We start from the raw sequence: 22,775 nt of genomic DNA, 5'->3' as shown, positions 1-22,775 counted from the left end.
TTATGGTTTTCTAGAGAGTTTCATTGAAAATTTACGTATCACCGTCTTTGACGCGACGGTTTCGCTTTCTCTGTGTCGGAGGTAAATTTCAACCTTTTCATCCGTTTTAACGATAAGCTCTGTTACAAACAAAAGAACAGAAAAGGTCAAGCCGACCGAGGCTCGAGCGGGTTCGAGCGGGCTCGAGCGGACTTGAAGCGTACTCGCGACACGCATGCGTGTGCTGGTCTTCGATTCTGATTCGCCGAGGAGCACCGTGTGGCGATAGAAGGGAGATCACGACCAGATACAGATTGCGCAGTTCGCTTCGACCTCACGGACCGTTCGGCTCTGCTGTTTCGTGGTTAGAATTACGTTCCCTGGTCTACGACGCCGGTCGACTATCGCCGATCTACTCTTACGCATTCCCGTGCACGAGGAAGACAGGAGACGTTCCGGGCGCCGTTGAAGACACGAGGTATGTCAGCCCATCGAAAAAAAACCACCGGTGGTACGATTCGCCGCAGCCATGTCGACAGCATTGTTTTATTATCGACCGCCCGCCACACGTGATATGGCGCCGTAATTATATCTGCCTGGCGCGCAGAATATCGTCCGCCAACGATAACGAACGTGATATTTTTCTAACCGAGGCGGGTTTCTCGCGGCCCGACACAAAGCACCGCCGACCGTTCTCAAGCCTAATCTCGAACCAAGGCGGCATCGTCTCTGAGGTTACGCGCGTCTTTTTTTTTTTCCTCTTAGTCTACAGCTTTGATTCTCTAGCCGGCAACAACAAACGTGTGCCACACAGTTATTTTTAAGGACTTTTAACGTACGGGGTTTTTATCGTTACTTAATTCGTTACAGATATTCCGAAATTAGCTGAGAAAGCTAAAAAGCAGATTGCACAAGTACATTGGTTTGCTTTGAAAGCAAAACTACAAGTTGCTTTGTTCTTTTGTTCTAAACTGAGATAGAGAAAGAATCGATAAAACGAAATGAAATAAAGACTGTTGATTTTTTTTTAATTTCCTAAAATTATCTGCTAGTCGATCAAACACTTTCCCATTCCATTTTTACTTTCCTTAACAGACAATGCAAAATTGATATATTTATTAATGTTTGTTAAATGTATATTTTGTCTTGTAGAAATATGTATTTATGTGCTGAATGTAATGTTTAATATATTTTTTTAGTTAAAAATGGCTGAAGATTGGGAAGTCGATAACATTGATTTTTCTCAAGCACCAGGAAATTCTTCCACGGTAAGAACGTTATTCTTTTCGCAATAAAATTATATATCATAAAAATAAGTAATAATAATAAAATAGTTGCTAACATTGATGTCATTTTTTAACAGTTTGACGAAGGACGTGCACCTTGTCGTGGGAAAGGACGTGGTGCAGCAGTGGTCTATAACAACAATCAGTCAGATCACAAAGTAGGATACAATAATAATTCCTATAGCGGCAAGAAAGATGATTACGAAAAAAGCTATAATGATGATCACAATGAAGAGCGTGAAAATAAATATAATGGTGATAATAGATTTGGAAGAGACAACAGGCAACAAGGCGAAAGACGTTTCGGAAACAGAGGTGATGGTGATCGAAGGCAGGGTAACAGGGACTGGAATACAAACAGTAGACGAAACAGAGATGATAACAACGACGGTGAAGATAATGGCTATGACGGAAATAATCAAAATGATAGAAGAGATAGACCTAGAAGAGATAGAGATGATAATAGAGGAAGAAGCGGTGGATTCGGTAGAAATAGAGATGGCGATGATGAAGGTGGCGACGATTTTGAAAATAGACGTGGAAGAAGAAACGGAGAATCTAGAGATGGCAATGATGGTGAAGAACCTAAAAAGAGAGAGATTTACATTCCTCCGGAACAACCCGATGATGAAAATTCCTTATTTGGAAATGATGTGTCGGTAGGAATAAACTTTAATAAATATGACGATATTGAAGTAAAAGTATCTGGTGAGAACGCACCGCATCCGATTCAATCTTTCGATAAATCCGGCCTCAGGAATATTATTTTGGAGAACATCAAGAAATCAGGATATACAAAACCTACTCCTGTGCAAAAATATGCCATTCCGATTGTAATGAGCGGACGCGATTTGATGGCCTGTGCGCAAACAGGTTCTGGCAAAACTGCAGCGTTCGTAGTTCCGATTATACATACTTTGTTGGAAACTCCAAGAGAATTAGTTATAACTGCTACTTCATGCGAGCCACAAGCGATTATTATATCACCTACTCGCGAACTCACCTCTCAGATTCATCAACAAGTAAAAAAATTTTCTTTAAGTTCTATACTGCGCGTTGAGCTTGCTTATGGAGGAACATCGGTTATGCACCAGTCAAATAAGGTACTCCACGGTTGCCATATTCTAGTTGCAACTCCAGGAAGATTATTAGACTTTATAGGACGAGGCAAAATTAAGCTTTCTTCTTTACGTTTTCTTGTGCTGGATGAAGCCGACAGAATGCTCGATATGGGTTTCCTACCGGATGTTGAAAAAATTGTAGATCACGAAACAATGGCAGCTGCAGAAGAAAGACAGACTCTCATGTTCTCTGCCACTTTTCCAAATGAGATACAAGAACTTGCAAGTCGATTTTTGAAAAATTATCTATTTCTTGCAGTTGGAATCGTAGGTGGTGCTTGTTCTGACGTAGAACAAAACTTTTATCAAGCATCTGGTCAATGCGAAAAGCGAAAGCTGCTAAAAGACTTGATAGAAAAACAAAGTCAACTGGGAAGCATCGAAGGAACTTTAGTGTTCGTTGAACAGAAAAGACACACCGACTTCATCGCCGCTTTCTTGTCAGAAAATAATTTCCCGACAACTAGTATACATGGAGATAGATTGCAACGAGAACGAGAAGAAGCTTTAAACCACTTTAAACGAGGGAAAATGTTAATTTTAGTGGCAACGGCGGTTGCTGCGCGTGGATTAGATATTAAAAATGTTTCTCATGTAATTAATTTTGATATGCCAAAGACAATCGATGAATACGTTCATAGAATTGGACGAACTGGTCGGGTTGGAAACCGCGGCAAAGCGACTTCATTTTTCGATCTAACCAATGATGGACCTCTCACTGATGATTTGGTCAGAATTTTGAAGCAAGCTAAACAACCGATACCTGACTGGTTAGAATCTGGTGGCAGCGGCGGATCTAGAAGCTACATGCCAGGAAGAGGTTCGAGAAGATTTGGCGGAGAAGATATCAGAGGAGTAAGTAACACCGATATAAATTTTTCAATCAAATGATAATTGCACGTAATAGAAATCGCTATTAATATAGTATGCTGTTAAATATATATAAATATTTTTTTTTTTTTGCAGAATAAAGATGCATTTGGAGGTGACAACGACAATATGGGCTACGCATCTGCTGCTGCACCAGCAGAACCCAAAGAATCGTGGTAGATTAGACTGTATTTTATACGATGTATAAAATGCAGCTTTATTTTCTTTAAGTAAAAAAAAAAAAAGACAAATATTCAAACTCATTTAGGTAGTATAAAGTATATGAACAGTGATACTTGACGGTATTCGTTACTTTTTTTTCTTTAATTGTTTACTATGTGATATAGATTTATTACTGAGTTACTTATTCAGTAAGGAAGAATATAATGTACATTTATATTACTACCTCAGAATCGATATAAATCGTTAGAGTCTGAAATTATTTTTAGTTGTTTTTAAACACGAAAATTGTTCGATTATATGTACACACGAGTGTATATTACTTAATTTTTTACGTAAATCGTAGTATAATGAGAAAACGTTAATTTTGGATAGTAATTTCATTTATAATTTAGTTTTAATAATTTTCGTTTTTTGCTTTAATTAAAATATGTTCATTTTAATATGACATTGTCAACAATTATCTCTGATCAATTCTTTGCTGATAAAATTTTAAAACATAAATGATCGTATGGGATATGAATACTTAGGCTTAAAATATAAAATATATAATTTATTTTTGAGAAATAGTGAATAGTAATTGCTATTATTTTTACATTATCGTGTTTCACATATTTATTAAAAGAATCTTGAGATAATTTTTGTAACTCTTAAGTTTCTTCAAATCAATATATGAAAGATAATACAAAAACAATTATTTACAGATTTTTATTGAGTAAAAAATAGATTTAAAGCTTATAATGACACGAAATATTCTTTAACACATGTATATATGTAGTACATATATATATATAAATGTACTCACTTGTCTTTATATCCCTTACAATCATTAAAACGCCAAAGAAATAGAAATATGTCATATTTTAGAACTTAAGTTTATTTTACGAACTGCTGCGATTATATTTTCGTTTCTAAATGTGTTCTGTTTTTTTTATGTTATAATTGAAAAGAATAACGTATATAATAAAGTTTTATACTTTTATAATAAAACATTTTAGTTGTAATATTTTTTGTTTAATAATAAATTACTTTAATAAGCTACCACATGTTAACGGAATAAAATTAATTACTATTTAAAATAATTTGATATATATAAAAAGAAAATTTTGTTGTTAGAAATAGAATGCAACAATGATATAAGTAGTAATAGTACTTACCATCGCTCATCGCCATGTCCATTAAGTGCAAGTCCTCGTCATTTAGTAGGGACGAAAGAAAACCATCTGTGGTTTGGTTGATGGAATCTGTCGTTGGTGTATGATAATACATCATATCGTTAGGTTCAGACTTGTAACTCGCGCCGCTTTCTGCACCCATTGGCTCACTACTGTTTGTCAAATTCATCGATGTTGCCACAGCTGAACCCAGATTCGACGACCCACCTGTAACAGTGAGCAGCTTAGTTCAGACAATGAAATTTCTTAGATGATATTTTAAGTTTCCTTTATCTTCTTTTTGTTGCGAAAATCAATATCGGCTGAGGTTTGTACAAAGATGTAGAAGAAGGTGAATCAGTGTATGAGGAAGCGACATAAATTATTTTGAATTTATACCCTGAGGATTAAACAGATAGAACTTACATTTTGTTCTTTATTATTAAAAATATCAGAAAAAAAATATATTAATATAAAATAGAACTGTACAACTTCGGGCAATACTCACCCACATTGTGATAAGGTCCTGTTGAATTAAGATCCCCGACTGGAGGTGCTAAGGTGGGATTGTGGAGCAATACGTTACGTTGCGCCTCGTAATGACTGTGACTTATACCGTGTCCTGGATATCCAGGATGCGCTGGATGTGCGAAGTGGTCCGGTGCTCCCGGCAGGGATAAAAGAGAGGCGAGATCCTGCCACCGCTGTTCCATACTCATAGCTCGCATAAACGGCATGCGACCCTGAAAAAGAACGATTTCAGTTAGTTTAAAATCTTTTAAAAAATATTTTATTGCATAATAATTTATTATATCAAGACATTTAACTTCTTCCCTCCTTTCTCATTTTTTTTCTTTCTTATTTTCTTGGAATATATCTACATTTTCCACTCGTTTATAAATTACAAATATGAACCGTAACAATCAAGATGAAACATCCGTTATTTTCTTAAGGAATTATTGAAGATTTTCATAATTAAAAATTTATCGAGTTCCTGACGAATTTTGACAATCGACGAAATTCCACGTGCTCGTCGATCTTTGTAGCAATTATCTCGCGCGGTATATCCTATTATCATAGAATCGGATATCCATCGATCGAGTGTCACGCAAGAGGCATCCCATAGCCATCGTGCTTGTCAAACGTCAACCAGTTAGACACCTGGATTTTAAGGAGACAAGAACCCCCGCTGATCGCGTAGGTGTTGGCTACACGTAAGATCGGTAAAGGATATTAATAACAGCGGTACCACGTGTCAAAAGTATCCTATTCCCTTTTTAAGGGCGCGCGTCAATCGTGATCGCGTGTCAATCACGACGGACGAAATTGATGATTAAAATACGCGGTTTATAAGCGGCCACCAAGTAAACGTGAGCTATGCATCGCGGGTAAACCTCAACTTCCCCCCTAAAAAAAAAATATAAATACATATACGTAATTCTGTTCAGAAAATACAGTTGCGCTCTTTGCAATACTTGATCGTCGACGTATTAATCGCAAATACAGGCAAAGTCCGTGTATCACAGACGCGCGAAATGTATATAAATTAGTACGCTTAACGTTGTCTATCACCGAGAGAAGTAATAAGTATCTTGTTAGCATATTTTTTTGCGCTCCCGCCAGAACCAGCGCAACGTAATAACAGGAAGCGCGGAATTATCTCCGACCCCCTGTCTCTAGACCGCGCGTTTTACGCTTTCGAGGAAAAACACCCGCGAATTTCCTACGGTCGGAGGAGTAAAAATCTCTCGGATGTCCCTCTTTTCCCTCACGTCGGCGACATGCGCGCGAAGAGAATCACGATTTGCCCGCTAATTGTGAGAGAAGCAGTCGTTTCGCGCGTACTTTCACGAAATCTCGTCTCGTCCCGGTCGCGGGGGAAGTGGAAGGTGAGACGCCGCGGCGTAAGCGCGGTAGTGGGTACCGGGGGTACGTACCCAGGCACCGGCGCCTTAATGCACACAGGTATTGTCGCTAATGCGCCCGAGCGCAAGAAGAAGATGAATAGGGAAGCGCTGCCGCGGCTGGCTGTGCGCGCCGGGCATGCTGCTGGATTGTTGTTCAGCGGGCGCATCAATCAGTCGCCGGTGCAATCTGTCGAGCGCGACGCCTTTAAGGCGATTCTCGCTTGTCAGCGCATCTGCCGGCCGTGTAGGCCGCGGCGGCGCGGCGAAATGTAGGACGGGGAGACTTTTGTTCCACCGGCGATTTGTCGTGCGGCGCGACGCGCCGCACGTTTCTAATGGCCGGACTTTACGGCTCATCCTGGTTCGACGTAACGGCCGTGATTGAGTTATAGGAAAAAAGCGCTGCGCCGCGCGTTTAAGCCTCTCCTCTGTCTCGCCCTCTCTCTCTCTCTCTCTCCAGCTCCCATCGCGGCGCGGTGACGACGGCGATTACCGGTCCGCGAGCGGCGACGCGGTGCGACAGGCTCTCCGCCACGCCGGAACGCGACTTCCAGTTTTCAATCACCGCCGGGATACTCGAGATTCGTTATAGCTCGCGCCGGATTAATCCGTGACGGGGCTCATTAACGGACGCCTTCCGCGCCGCGCGAGGGGCCGCCGGCGGCTCCTCGGCGGATTAATTCCGAGCGTTTAAAGACGCGGCCTGACCGGGCAACCTTCCGATCGGCGATACCATTTCATTCCGCGACGCGGGTGCATCCTAATTCGCCCGACTGGTCGAGGAAGTTAGGACGCGGACTCCGCGAATGTTGCGTTACGACGGGCCGTCGGCAGTTAATCTCGCGATTAGATGCACGAAGCGTGATTTATCGGACAGCCGTCCGTGGATGCCCGACATAGCGTTCATTCTGACGAATCCGCCGTCTCAAATTGGTTTGGTATATCTACGCGGAGTGCGGTAAACGAACGTTACGTTACGCATTCCTTCTCAGCTACTGGCGCTTATGATTTATGTACCGCGCACACATTCGCGTACCGCGCGTACCACGCGGGCATCTCCCGCGTCCGTGTGCGGCGATCTCGCCTCGCGTGCACGTATGGAAGAGTCCCCGTATGAATCTGCGAGGAGACTGCGAGGAAAGATATCTGCGGCGGCAGATGTTTGAAACGCGCTGTCGAGGACTCGCTAGATTTCTTCCGAGATCTCTTTCTCTCCTTCTCTCCCGTCCGTTTCCCCACCCCGCGCACCCCTTTATCTTCCCCGGCAACTGTGCGCTCTTTTTCTCCCGGTGTTCATTAATATCGCAGCGATCCCCGATGCCTTATCAAATCCGTCACGAGAGTTCGCGCGCGGAAACAGATCTGAGATTTCTATGAAATCGATTTTACTCCGGTTCGTTAGAAAACGCGGCTTCCCCGCCGGCTGTTCGCCACCTTTGTTGTCACTTAGTCGCGTTTAATTAAATCCCGCGTGTTTCCCACCGAAGACAATCTCGCAGCGAGTTCTATTAATAACGAGGTCTATTAATAATCAGCGTAATAAATGTCGATAGCTGCCGGATAAAAGGAACGTACGCGTCAGCATCTGCGAGTAATATTTTTACGCTGAATCTCGGCTTTATAAAAATATCGCACGCCGGAACGCTCCGTCCACTTCTCCCCTCTATCTCGGGCATGCCGTAAAACACGATCGTGGTCTCTCTTTTCACGATTGTCCAGGCTGCAATTTTGCTTTTATTCCGCCCGTAATGCCGCGACGTGCGGCGCGCGAGCACTGCAGCGAAAACTATTTCGATCTATTTGACAGTGATCAACTGACCGCTTGACACCTGCCATCGCCGTTTAACCCGCCGTCTCTTCATGGTCCTCGATCAGTTACCTCGAGTTACCTACTTTTCACCTCAACGCGTCGCGCGTGTTTTCGTACGTGACCGCTGACAAAGCTCGTTTCTGTCACGATGGTTGTGAATGAAAATATTGATGGATACGGATTCAGTCCCCTCGCGCTTTATGCGCAACGCGGTGCGTGGTAAAGAAAAAATAGATTTGTGCCCGCTTTCCTCGCTCGGTTTCTCATCGGGCCGGAGGCCTCTTTCTTTCCCAAGCTTTCGCGAACGCGCGCGCGTATCTTTGACGCTCCGCGTTACTCGATCCCGTCTCGCGCGAGGGTTCAATCGGCGCGGAGACGATTCTCAATTAGCAAACCGCTGTAAATTGCCTTCGAAGCGCCACGTTCGGACGTTCACAGGCGCCGATATCCCGCCACGTTTGTTGTCTTCGTCGCGTCGACGGCGTGGCCTCAATGACCGTACGAAGACAGAAATTCGTTTCACACATCCTAGATAGCCCCGGCCGCGCATTATGCATTTCACAGCGCATAAGTCCAGCAGCTGCTTGGAGTCCCGGCGAACGGGCTGTGACGCCCCGTCGCGTTTCTTGGGTTCTTGGTGAAAATTGCCTGGTCGGGGTGCGCGCACGTAGGAATTTATAGGCGACAGAAGTGCGCCAAGAACTTAACTTTCTCGCGAGGCTCTTGATATTACGGCGGACTTGACGACGGGCATCGGGGATTTTACGAACGCGCGGCTCGTGGTGTAACGGAATTTTATACTATCGCGAACGAAATACCTTAGCAATAAACGAGCTGAATAAAAATCAAGCTGAACATATTACACTTTAATTAATATTATCCAATGACGACGATAAAACATATTGGTCCGCGTATTCACCTCGATTTCAAGACTTGGAAAGACGCCGCTTTGGCTCGGGTCAAGCTTAACATTGACATTAACTTTATGAACGGCCGGGCGATTTGCCGGCGCTAAATACATACCGGCGAATTCGATAAGTACCGGATGTTACGTGCGCCGATTTGTTGAGACATATCCCGACGGCCGGCCGGAAGCGGCGATCTCGGTAATGCGTCATCGGCAAAACGCAAGTAATTAAAGATGCGCGAGAAAAACGTGCGCATTACCCGCGGCCGCGGCCGTGTGCTCTTACGGCTAATGGGTGAAGATATTAATTATGATTCATTCGGATTCATAGTCATCAGATTAATGTGTGTCGGCGTGGGTTACTCGCGTCCGGCGGGTGTGCGCTCTCGCCCCGGCTTCGCCGACTATCGCGACGAGCCGCATCCTAATGTCCAGCCGTACCGTGTCCACGACGTCTTCCATCGTCTTTCTCATTTCCATAGCACACATCTCGCTTCTCTTATTAATTTCGTCCCGCGGCCTCTCCGGCTGCTCCGCAAACCCCCCTCGGCCCGTCTCTATTTTCACCGCGCGGACTGCCCTCTCTCACGATCCTCTTTCTCCTTTATCTCCCGCGCTCGCCTCTTTCCCTCGTCCTGATCCGCCCGTCCACCCGGCTTTCCTTCCTCTCGATTCGTAACTCGGTGTTATACGTAAATATTGTTCGGCGGTCCAAGGATACGTGGAGGGTCCTCCGCCGGCGCTCGAGGTTCTAAGCAAATATTCAAGTGCCACGGCAAATAGCACGCTACCGGCCGCTCACCGGCCTAGCAAATCCTTGTGCAAAGATATACGGCGAAGTCTCCGTCAATCACGGCCAAAGGTCAGCCTGGCAGCTCTCTGCTTCTCGGATTACGAGGCCGAGCCTGCGGCCCGACACTACGTTATCCAATAGTGCCACGGCTGGCGATAATGATTTATTCGCCGACATCAGTCGATTGGCTGTTTATGTTCCATATCATTATTTAACGATCGACCGATCAATTTGTTGCGTCATTTATTTTCATCGGGTCTTTATCCGAATGTACAACGCGCACGTAGGATAATTACAATAGATCCTGTACACTTAATCATGTAGTTTTTTTTGGGACTTTTTTTTTACAACGACGGAAATTTCTTTCTTTCTACACAAAATATATTGCACGGAAAAAAAATTGGTTTAGACGTAATTTTACATACATATGCATATAATCTTCGTGCAGAAGAAATATTATACTTTTTTTTACATATATATACTACTTCATTACAATTATAAAAGAAAAAAATAAAAAAAAGAGGAAAAAAAAACAATTTCAATATTTAACCAATTGCTTTTTATCGTTTCAGATAATATATTACCAGATAATTTATTCTAACTATATGATTGTATTCTATTAAAAAGTTATATCAAGTTTTTTTTTTAATTTATTAATACTTTATCGTGTCTTGTGAGTTAGCAGTAACATATTCCGTATATACTATTATTTTTATAATCAACTGAGGAATTATTCGAGCTACTTTTTAACGTAAACTATTTATGTAGATGAAGCGCAATAAAAGCAAGTTGTGAAATGAGATAATCACCGTGGTTTTTCTTTTCTTTCACGAAAAGAAATGTCCGCCATTTCTATTCCCAAAGACCTTTTCGTTACGAGAATATTTTAATTATTTCAGGTTAGTTACTTCCTACATTCTCTGTGTTTGTCGGAGCCTGCGGGTGCACGTTGCAGCGGTAATTATTATCGCGCCTTGACATATTCGGATTTATCCTCTCATTATTTACATGGAACTTCTAATTCCGCGTTCGCGTTACCCGCAGGCGAACGTCCACCTACTTTATATCTTTGCTTAATTACTAATTACTCTTTTATAATTAATTCTTCTACCGTACTGGTAATTTAAGTGTTGGAAAACACGTTTCAGAAAAGTTTTTCACCTGCGACTTTAATGATTAATTGACATCGGTCCCATTCCCAAGTTTAATTAAGGTTAAAACAAAGTTCGCCACCTGTTATGATAGCCCACGCCAAATAATATGTATGAAATGGCCCAACGTTAATTACGGGCATTACGGCCGTGAACTCCGGGAGGTCCTACTGAAAGTCGGACCACTTTTAGCCTCTTAAGATTCCGCAACGGTGAGATTTAAAAATTAGATACCTGCTGAATTCTTAGAAACTCTCGCCACTTGTTCCTCAAAACAAAATTCAGGACTCTTCGAAAGCATTTATGAGCATTTTTAACTGTTTATACAGCTTGTGCCTTTTCCTTTTTTTTCTTAAACCAAAAGTTTTACGTAGCACGACAAATGAAATTATTCGGTTCACTTATTTCAATGACATTATTTAAATAATTTTCCAACTCAATATACTATTCGATCTGTTATGTATTAAAACATTGATAACGCGAATTTAAAAAAATGTCACGTAATAAAAATAGCTGGATGATGTTATTATAAGAACTAAGATTTAAGTTTATTTAAACGTCAGCGAACATCACCTTTATATTAGCGTGAAACTTCGTGATACTCCGCGTAACAAATACATTCAATGTAATAACCATGATCACAGTTTCCCAACATCTTTAAACGCAAATAATCCGCGATTTCTAAGACACATGCGATAGGTGACACGTGTGAAGTACTATGAACCGCTTGCGATAGAAGTGGACGACACAAAAAAAGAAAAGTTCGCGAAGCTGAATCGCAGCACCACACTCTTACTCACACAGAAGCGCCTTCCTCCTCGCGAAGGGGAAAAGAAAAAAAAAAAAAAAAAAAAAGAAAGAAAAAAAAAAAAAAAGAATCCGACGATAACGTCGGAACGTGTGCCACCCGACTGTAATGGGTCGCATTACGTGTCCGTCGTTTGTATCTCGGTGTATACGCTAACATGTAGCAATTACAGGTGACTGAGGTCAGTGTTAATACGACGGTCGCGTGAGAGAGGAGCTCCAAAAATGATATGGCTCGCGAGCGGCGACGGCGCGTTTTCTTGCGTAAGCCTTCCATATAATACGCACGATACATCCTCCTCCGTAGGCAAAGGTCCCGGGTGTAAGAATATATTAATTTAGTGTACTCATTACGTATTGAAAGACCCGCGGCGCGCGGGGCACGTAATACTTCTCCGACCGCGGTTGCGTGTAATGACAGTTCTGCACGCGGGACGCAAGGTCGCACGACCGCGTGTGTGCGTGTGTACACGCACGGTGCGAGCCTCTATGGATACGAATTTGAGCAAGACGTTGGACTGAGTCTTTTAAAGTATATTTCCGAAAAAAAAAGTCGCGCGCTTAATATTTAATTTTTTTCGCTTCTTTCCCTCTCGAAGAAAAAAAGAGAAAATACGATCATTGTGTGGAGACAGAGAAAGAGAAAGAAAAATGGTTATTTTAGCATCCTAAATTACTCCACTGCAATTGGATATTTTCTTAAAACAGTCACTTTCAGCATTTTATATTTTTATATGATTTTATAGAGTTCGTAATACGAAAGTTGTATATTAATTTTTTTCTTAAGAAAAACTAGTTACGTTCTTGGAATTAATCGCAGCGAACATAGTCCATCGCTAAGTATATTCTCAGAGTTATTAACTGCGATATATATCTTTTTTATCCGTAAAACCTTGCTCGTGAGACCTTGCGACCAATCTTCCACCTCGTTCTTCTTTGATTCCACGTGTGAATGACTGCAGCTATCGCTATTACCTGTTATCGTATCGCAAATTTTTGTTCGGTTATCGTGATAAATGTTGCGCAATTAGTCTAATCTACCTGAAGAAGACCTTCGTCCAATATCAGACTCCAACATTCTGTATTCCCTTGGCACGTGTGTTCGTTCGTCTGCGGATGAGGTTTGAGGAGAGCCTGCTGCACGTCGTTCATGTGTACCCTCTTCACTCGGAAAACGAATTAGGCACGAGGTACGCGCCAGGGGTCTTCGTCGAATTAGTCAAATATTATTTTAAAAAGCAGTATTTTTTACACGAAACACGCGGCAAGAATTGCACGTTCGTCCGGTCGGCACGTGAATTTTAATTAATTTTTATTAAGTACGAAGTTTTCTCTCCTTTTTTCTTTTCTTTTTTTTTTTTTTACTTATTACTGACGTATTGTATCACGTTATTTAAGTATATTATTCCTGCATGCGAACGAATATCTCGGTCCATTGGCGATCTCGCGATAAACGAAATATCATTTTGAAAGGCACGAGGAGGAGATTTGTGTATTCAACGTGGGCGGTCTTATGGAGTGATGTGAGAAGGGTTTCTTGGCCTCGTTCAAATCGCTTCGAGCCTCGTACAAATGAACGTGATGCGTTTCATAGAGATAGTCATTGTACTAGGTGGCTTTATCACTCGCACACTTATATCTCACGAAGTTTAATCTCCGTCTCGATAGCATATTACGCATCGTAGAATTTATTGTTCACGTAACACCGTGATCCTTGAGATTAGACCGCAGGCGTACGAAACTTTATGCAAATTGTCAACTTCGTGGTAGAGCCAGCGGCTCGTCAAACGTACAAGGCCGGAACGCGACGATGGCGGAAGTCCAACGTCCTCATTTTGCAGCCAGTTTTCCATTAACAATACCAAGTGTCTTCTCAGCGAGGCCTGGCTGGGAAACTCGCTGGTATCCTCGAAGGCGTGGTCTACTGGCGTCTACCTCGAGCTAGCTCGACTCCTTTTTCTTCTCCGGCGAGAACCGTACGAACGTCCGCACTATCGACAAAATCGCGCTCGGCTAAAGAAACCTTCCGGAACCGTTTATCGCGGGTACATCTACGGAGCGGATGTTCGCCAGCAGCGAGGCCGCCTTTTCCTCCGGTGACTGTCAGAACTGTCTTTTTCCGCGGGATTAGCGTACACTTCCAGCCGCGTGTCGTCCGCGAGTGTCAGCGCCGACGTCCAGGATCACAAACATCGCGCGTCTACCGCGGCTCGTGGTAGTAGGGGCCTGTCCCACCTCTCCTATTGGCGAGGCTTTTCAGATGTGTTCCTCCACGTGCACGCGAAGAAGTTCTAGCACACGTACGCCGTTGCGTCACGTCTCGCTGGACGGAGTCGTCGCGGACCATCCGTGTAGGTCATTGTCACGATCGTCCTCTCCGGCGATGCGATTTCTCGACAGGACGCGTCGCGCGAACGTGCCCGGGCAGCGGCGTCCGGAATTCAAGTTCAGGAAAACGGCGGCTTTCTAAGAGGGGCACTTAAGGGATGCTTTCGAATCCGCGGCGTGACTTCGTCCTGACCAGCTGCGTATTACGCGCACTTAGCCAACCCGTTCGCGCGGAAAGATTTTCGAGCGGCCTTCATGCGATTTGAGTTACCTACGTTTCTTTTTTTTAATGCGTTATTAAGATTATATGCGATAAATCGACGTATTATTGTAAAATGTATTGTAAACATTTTCCGTGCAATAAAATAACTGCAATAAAATTTACCGCCCCATGTGGATATCTTCCTGCTTTCACATTTCTCGGTTATTAGAGAGATAAGAAAATTATTATTATATCGTTGTATGTATACGGAATAGGCATAACTCAATGGCCAATCCACATTATCGGCCGGCTACTGTTCGAGATAAAATTTAATTTACGTTTTATAAAATACACGCCGCGAAGCGGAATAGGCGGTTTGAAAAGCATCAAGCTCACACGTACGACACTTTCTCTAATGGGCACGATCTGTTGGAGTCTAAAACTTGTTTTGCGCGTGCTATAAAACTCTATAATGCTATAAACTGATAATGAGGAAAGAGTTTTAAATCGCGTTTATGCCGAGTGATATCTCTTATAAATAAAATGCCGAGAATGATAAGATTTTAGTTGTAAAAGTGGATTAAAAAAAAAAAAAAGAAAAAATTTAAAAGATTTCTTTTTTAAAGCAAGTGTGGAAGAATTATAATAAAAATAATGGTAAGAAAGAAATAAAAGATATTAATAATAAAAATCGAAGTAATAAAATGATGTTAAACAAACGGTAGCTGGTAATAAATCATAAATAATATCTTCTGAAAAAATTGCGTAACGATGTTGCGATTTTAACGAGCACAAAGAAATCCTACAAGTAATAATTATAATTAACGTCCAAACTTTTTGCGAACTAAATAGGCATGCAGGACGAATCTGTGATAATGATTGCTACCAAATACAAACGGTAATGTTTTAACTAACCAAAGTAACAATATAATACTTGTATAAAAATAACGAGTTGTAATATTAGTTCACGACTGCCGTGATTAGACTGCTAGATAATGAAGCTTGTGTAAAAATGTTTACAGATATACGAAGCCGGATTAAAACTTGAGAAAATGTATATAAGATACCTTGATATCTTTAGTGTATACAAATTAATAGCGTAGCACGTAATTAAATTTGTAATTAAAATATTACAGTAAACGCACATATTTAAAACGTAATTAGAGCGATAAAAATGTGTTTAAACTGTTTAAAGCGTTCTTAATATGTTCCACAATAAAAGCTTGTACAAATTTACGTTTGTTTCTCGTAACATTATTTTAATTTACGAGATGTTAATAATAATCGGAAAATTCGTATTTTTATGAATTAAATTTTTTTTTTTATATAAAGTTATACGAATCGCAAAAATGATACGTTTTTAACTGCCTCGTTACATAAAATGCGGTTATAATTTATAATCATGACGGTCCCTTAAAAGGGGTGTGATGTCGCGGGAACGGAGCCGCAGCAATGTTTTCGCGGTTAATGCAAATAAAGAATGTCCCGTTTATGGACCGTAAACGCCGCTCTAACTGTGCGGCTTTGCGCGTGGTTCTTATTTTCCCGGCATTTGGTTCCTACTTCGTATATCACCGACGCTGGTCCGTGCGGTATCACCGTGCCATTTCGAACCTCTCATTAAAGGAATATCGAAACATCGCAAATCCTGGGTATCCTTGGCTGTCGCCGGCGACAACGTAACCAGCTCTTTCAGCGTCTCTCAAAATGGCAAGAGAGTCGCTCTGAATAAACGCGTTACCGCAAAGGCTGGACAATTATTGAATCGCAGCCGCGCATCGAGCACAACTGCCGTGCGCTAAATGATTTAAAATAAAATCAAAACCCCCCGGCGCGATTTTGTTTACAAGAAGATTATCGCGACGTATTAAACGACATCAGGGACTGTTATTACAGAGATGATAATTCAACATCGTGACACTCGATTAGAAACCGCGTCGGAATAGCTCGTGATAATTTTTCATTGATTCACTTAGGCGACGGTGTATGTATGATAGAAGAGGCCTGTGTACTTTGTACATAAATCATTACATTGTCGCAATCATGGTGACATTGTATGCGTAGTAATGAGAAGCACTGGTCTTGATTCTAATCTACAAGCAATGAAATCAGGGTCGTTCTTACCTGGAAGGAGCGGTGGTGCGGATGATGGGGATGATGAAACTGCGGTGTGTGAATCATGTCGCCGGTCTCGGGATCCTCGCACCTGGATGACTTTGCGACCTCGGTGTTACTCGAGGCGGTAATGGACGCGTCGTCCTCTGCACTTGCGGAGTCGTCGGTGTCTTTTTCTTTCTTCTTCTTCTTCACTTCCGGCTTCGTTTCCTAATAATCGATCTTTATATAATCGCATATAATATCGCAGCACTGTCAAAGGTAGAACAAACGATGGTTTAAAATTAAAATACGCGCATATATGCTGTCTTATTACTATCGGCAAGAGGTTTAAACACCGTCGCATCGATTAAATGTTAAAAAATATTTACAAAGATCAAATAGAGAAGCTAATAAAATTCTACGACGTGTCTTGCAAAGCGGCTAGTTTGATTTAATAATTAAAATACAAATAAAAATAATAAAAATAGAAATATTAATTGTTCATTCTTCACCAATAATCATATTGTGGTTGCAAGTAAAAAATACGAAGATAATGTACAAACCTCTGGTTGAGCCTCATCGAGGCCAACGAGCTGAAGCGCCTCCTCGAGATTAAATTCGTCGGGCAAGCCCAGAGTATCGTTGCTAAGCAGGCCTTCTACGCCGGCGCTTTCCAAGAGACTACCTCCGAGTAATTCTGAAGTAAAGTCATGCTCGAGTCCTAGAGTGCCGTTTAAACCCAGAGAATCGTCGGTCAAGTCAGCCAAGGGATGATTGTCTAAAGCCAAGGATGCTTCGTTGAGAAGCGGATCGTCTTCTTCAACGATGCTACTTCCACTTCCGTTCTGGCTGCCGGAGCTAAGAATGTACTCCCCTGTAAAGAAGCGAACAAACGTTAGCGGCGTTTAATTGACTAAAACTCGAACTAAACTATTTCGCGAAACTTGGCGAGCGACGAGAGAAACGCGTTTCTAATATTATATGATTCATCGTAAGAAGTACGCGTGCTTCGGAGCGGCAGGTGATGAAACATAAGCGAGCGTAAACAAGTTCGCGTGCAGTCGCAAGGTTCACGCAGAGATCATCCAAGAATACTTAATTAGCCGTTTGATTGCACAGTCCAACGCTATATAGACTACTTATCCACCCTATTATGCAACTTTGTTCTGACACGACATTGACAAGTGTTTCTATAAGTTCTTTTATAACAATTCATAATTTTTTAGCATTTTTATATATATAAAATTACGTAAAAAAATGTATACATATACATACATATTGCAATGCTATAATAAAATAATTTCCGACACTTAAGAATTGTTTTATTTCTTTTTTTTTTTTTTAATTAATTATTATTTAGTAAACTTTATCGTTCAAGTTGTCACAGAAGAACTTTTAGGTTCAAGCGACGTTAACCTGGCTTTAGGTCTGCTTTATTTTCTACTAGCATTTTAATTTTAACAAAATCATTATCATGTTCGTTGATACGCAACAAGACTATTGGCCTGAAATACCTACGTTTTTATTGCACCGCAGCTATCAATAAAGCAATTAGTAACGTCGCGATTAATCGTTTATCGCAACCACCTAATTACGCGCACACGAATTAAGAGGAAAAGAAAAAAAAAAAAAATTAACAACATATCACTACGCGGAATAAACTTATGACTCGGCAGAAACAAACTCGAAACGCGGCGCTGAAGAACTGGCAGCTAGCGACGGGCAGGAAAAATTTTTTTTCAGGAGAACAGGGAGAGAAAAAAAACTTAACTAATTGAGAGACAAAGAGGGGTGTTGTTGGCAATCCACCTGCTCGTTTCAGCAGCCCTCGTGCGTTCCCGCCCTACAGCCAATCGCGCAACTGCGACGTTTCATCCTTTGCGCATGCATGAAAAGATAACATGGACAAAACTGTTCGAACAGTTTCCGAAATAACGCAATATATTTATATATATATTTTTTTTTATGTTCCAAATGGACAGCTAAATGAAAGACTCGTGTCGAAAAATTGTTCTCTTTTACATATCGGTTTTTAAAAGTAAAAAATATTGTCGCGTGTCTCAAACGATTATACAACAAGCTAATAAGAGAGAAAAAAATTCTTCACGTCGTTCGTGAAAAATTTTTTATTTAAAAAAGTAAGAAATCGCAATTGAGCTCAACGTCTTTGCAGCTTCGCTAATAATATTCAACAATGATACACTTGTTATTGAAGAACTTTAATTTCTACCTATCTCTTTTACGGCTATCATTCCCTGGAATGTTCCACATTTCGTCAAAACGTCAAATAAAAAGGCTCCCAGAATTTCTACCTGAACTTTTGACAAAACATCGATAATATCGAGCAGCTCAAGCGGGCTACTTCTACGTGTGAAACATTTCCATCGAACACAAAAGCGTACTCCTTTCTCTCCTCGTAACCGGGCGATGTTATTAGAGATAATAATCTCATAAAATAATAATTCCTCTTTCGGGGGCTGCCTGGAACCCGGGCAGGTCCGCCTGACGAAGCGACGGACAGGTTGGCCGTGAAAGAGGAGGATTTTCGTCCTGCGCGGTTCCTACCGGTGAGTGCCGGTGCCTCCCAGTAAAGAGAGAGATCGCACCTTTTGGATGCCTATTACATTAACGAGTGGTGGCGGCCATTGTCTGGCCCAAATGCGAGGCCGACCGCGCGATAATGGCCGTCTATAATTTGAGGGAAGTCAGAACAGCCCCTTCCTGTTCGACGTAAAGCCTATTTAAAGCCCGGTGGAATTACGAGGTGAAATTACTTTCGGCCACGCACACACTGAAGTGCGTGCCACGCGTAATTGGTACAAGCATGATTTTAACTGGTGCAGCGTAATTTTTTGTGCCTTCAATTATCGCGTTCTTTCTACCTTTCTCTATCTCTCTCTCTCTCTCTTTCTCTCTCTCTCTCTCTCTCTCTCTCTCTTTCTTTCTGTCTCTGATTTGTAACAAGTATCAACAAGATGTAATTTTTATTGAACCCTTATTCTTACAATATAAATTTATTGTACGTGTAAGTATTAAAAATTATTTTTTTAAATACCATTCTTTTTGTTCGCTAATCGAAATAATCGAAATAAAATAAATCACAACAAAAGTGTTATAATTACTATAATATTTTAGATGATTCTCACAGTTATAGCATACGGAAATCTTTTTCCAAAAATACTCGTAATAAGAAAAAGAATTCGTTCTATCGTTTATCAAATTTTGTACAAAATAATTTAATATAATAACGCTTAGTTTCGTTCTCTTTTTTTTTTTAATTACGTTAATTTATAAAGAATCGAAGCTTGTCCAATGGAATTTATCGTACTTGCTGACGATTATGATTTTAAGAAATAAATAAGAAAATCTCGAGCTTCCCCGATGCTCGAGATTCTGCCGTCGGAATGAATTTTCCCTCGACCAAGCCCGTCACACGGAATTCGCTCTATCACGCTGCATCTAATGGCGCGGCCCTCCGGCTTTTTCAATTCCACGGGCTTCTTTGAAGCCCGCGTTCGGCTTTTTCCACGGCCACGGGAACGTCGACAGATCATTTCTCATATTTCGCGCGCACGCTTAACGACCATTTTCTTCCGCCCTCCTCCTCTCGCCGTCCTTCTTTTCTCTCCCTTCAACCCGACGGTCCGCCGCGTTGGATAATAATTCTTGCATTACTCGACAGAATTTTCGGTGCCGGCGATCCTGTGCCGAGGACCGGGAGAAAACGCGCTCTTGTTCGGAACCTCTTTCCGATTCGTTCGCAGACGGCGTATCCGACGGGACGCCGGAAGAGAATCCTCGAGACCGAATGCGCCGGCACGATTGTCCTATTCCCGGGGGAGTGACAATACATATACATGTACGCGATAATCTCATTTGTACCCTCCGACAAAGGGTGACGATCCGGTGCCGGTTCGCCCCGAAACGGAGCTTGACGTCTCATTTGGCGCCGAAGGTACGCGCGAATCGTCGCGCGTCACCTGCCGTGAACGATAAATCGTAATTGCGATCATCAATCCTGCCGCTGATCGATGCCGAACTGTCGGCGCGTTTCGTCGCGTCTTGTTTCGTCGAACGAGTGCGCGAACCGGTCGGTCGATTAGATGGACGCGTCCTCGATGTGTCTTAACGCTTATCATATCTCTTTAAAAGCTTCTGCTTAATCCTTTTACTTAAACATGGAGGTTCGTTAGAAATTTAACATGATTAAACACTAACGGGAAGATAATTAATATAGCTCTAGCGTCTTACTTTAGAGAATATACAGAGTACGTTACTGTGCAATAATATAAATTCGTTCGCATTCATTTCGTGATAAGTTTCCCGATAACACGCTCTTAATTTTTATTTGAGAAATGCTGTTTGAAACAACAAGATAGAAACTAAACCAACAACACGTGAAGCCGTACCAATTTTTTAACTGAGAAACAATTGCATCTGCAATATTTCCTAATTAAAGTGCCGATTAATTGCAAAGCCATTACATTGAAAATATTTCGTGAGATGTAATTATTTGCAATCGTCAAGATACGTGTAAAATTAAAAATAGCGGTTGTACGATAATAATCAACGCTAAAATTCAAACAAAAAGTTATATTAAAAAAAATAATAATTTGTAGGCAACTTATCGTGTTCGAAAAGAATCGATCGACTGTACGAGGTTCGTCGTATAAATTAGAGTCTCTTAAATATTGCCAATAAGGCGTCGGATGTTTGTCAAATCGCAACGATTGAGATAAATTACTGTTAAAGCAACTACACGTGCTTGCGTTACGCAATCCGAGTCACGCTGCAATACGATATAAATACAGCCGCCTGACGCTTTTCTATGCGTACCTTCCGCCCGCTAAATCCTAATCCAGAATGTCGAAAAGTAATCCAAAACTCCGTTCACAACCACAGTGGCAGTACTTAAGTCACTTAACTATTTCGTATTAATCGTAAACTGCTGCCAAGGTACGCCTAAGTTCTCGCACTGGACACATCGTTTCGCAAGTAGATCTGCAGCTCGAATAACAGCGTCGTTCTTCAGGAATCGCGTTGTTCTCCAGATGGGACATCGATCATTCCCAGCGGATGATTCTGACAGGAACAAAATGTCTGCGCAAACAAACTTATCCGCGCTTAAAAATCCCAAGGCGCAGGCTAATCCTCAACGCGTTCTTTAATGCCCTCGGATGTTACACTGGCGGTTAACGTATCACACAAATGACCTCAGATTGTCATCGCTGTTGTAATCGACGACTAAACTAAGGACTTCCGATGAGACTCTTTTGACAGAGAAATATTGCGAAAAAACTCGTGCACGGAGCGAACTCGACCAGACTGAACTGAACCAGATTAGACCGGGGACTGAATAGGGGTTTCTCTTTATCGTCCCTTGGCGTGGATCGCCTCTACGTTGTACGATCCAATCTTGAGAAGAGTCATAATATCCGGGCACCGCCGACAGACGAGTTCGAAGCGAACACAGCATGGAGTCGACTGATAGACTATCGCGTAGCCAGGAATTGCCTAACCACGGGCTGGTCGAGTATTGTGCCAAGCCACGGGCTCTCCGTTAAAAAACGGACCAATCACGACGGGGTTGGCTGTTACTCCAATATGGCTGCCAGACAATACGTGGCTCGGAGGCGAGGTGGGAAGCGAGGGAAGGTCTCTCTACCCGTAATGCCATTCTCCGGCTCCCCACTGCGATCCGGGAACGTATACCCGGGCTTGATCCGTTCCTCGTTGCCGTGCCACGGGCTTAGTCAGGGGTGCATCTTGCCCTGGTATAGCCCCGAGTCATCCCCCGACTCAGCAACCCTCCCTTTCGCCATGAGGACCTCACCAATTGCTCGAACAGCGTTTGTTGTAGTCGTCGGTCGCAACGGAAATTGATCTTGCAAGATCTGATCTTTTATTTGTTCGAAGAAAAATTTATGTAATACAAAGGGAGTTGTAATATTATGTATGTTGTAGAAAAACCCGTAACTATGATAAAATATTAATTCACATTGAGTTAAAAGTGTATAAAGTAAATAAAAAAATATATAAATATATAAAACCTCTGTAGCTTTAATAAAGATTTTATTATTTAATTAATCGAAGAAAGAAACTTTAATTTTGCAACTTGAATTTCTGGCATAAATATAAAAATATATAATAATATATTTCAAACATAAAATTATCCTGTACCAC

At 41.8% G+C, this 22,775-nt stretch overlaps 2 protein-coding genes across 5 annotated transcripts in view; one reads left to right on the top strand and one right to left on the bottom strand.

Moving 5' to 3' along the window:
• The window catches only part of Cnc (NFE2 like bZIP transcription factor cap-n-collar), an 84,570-nt gene that overhangs the window by 20,012 nt on the left and 41,783 nt on the right, over positions 1-22,775 (bottom strand). For all 4 annotated transcript variants that reach the window (XM_070674044.1, XM_070674046.1, XM_070674045.1 and 1 more), the window contains exons 4-7: positions 17,156-17,466; positions 16,620-16,820; positions 5,099-5,333; positions 4,594-4,818 (exon numbers count right to left, since the gene is read on the bottom strand). In XM_070674044.1, the coding sequence (XP_070530145.1) occupies positions 4,594-4,818; positions 5,099-5,333; positions 16,620-16,820; positions 17,156-17,466 (972 nt within the window). The remainder of the gene's footprint in view (positions 1-4,593; positions 4,819-5,098; positions 5,334-16,619; positions 16,821-17,155; positions 17,467-22,775) is intronic.
• On the top strand, positions 286-4,477 carry LOC139113121 (ATP-dependent RNA helicase vasa). The gene is made up of 4 exons (XM_070674048.1): positions 286-457; positions 1,179-1,247; positions 1,343-3,241; positions 3,353-4,477. Exons 2-4 carry the CDS (start codon positions 1,185-1,187, stop codon positions 3,434-3,436), a joined length of 2,046 nt encoding a protein of 681 aa, XP_070530149.1. The 5' UTR covers positions 286-457; positions 1,179-1,184; the 3' UTR covers positions 3,437-4,477.

The sequence above is a fragment of the Cardiocondyla obscurior genome, linkage group LG02, assembly GCF_019399895.1.
Source record: "Cardiocondyla obscurior isolate alpha-2009 linkage group LG02, Cobs3.1, whole genome shotgun sequence".
NCBI classification, from domain to species: Eukaryota; Metazoa; Arthropoda; class Insecta; order Hymenoptera; family Formicidae; genus Cardiocondyla; species Cardiocondyla obscurior.
The sequence above is the reverse complement of the archived record's forward strand: the minus strand, read 5'-3'. Positions and strand labels throughout refer to the sequence as shown.

Excerpts from the sequence above, each read along its gene's own strand:
- LOC139113121 (XM_070674048.1), top strand. The coding sequence starts at position 1,185 with ATGGCTGAAGATTGGGAAGTCGATAACATTGATTTTTCTCAAGCACCA. Across the intron at positions 1,248-1,342 it reads CACCAGGAAATTCTTCCACG|TTTGACGAAGGACGTGCACC; the intron begins GTAAGAACGTTA and ends ATTTTTTAACAG. Across the intron at positions 3,242-3,352 it reads GCGGAGAAGATATCAGAGGA|AATAAAGATGCATTTGGAGG; the intron begins GTAAGTAACACC and ends TTTTTTTTGCAG.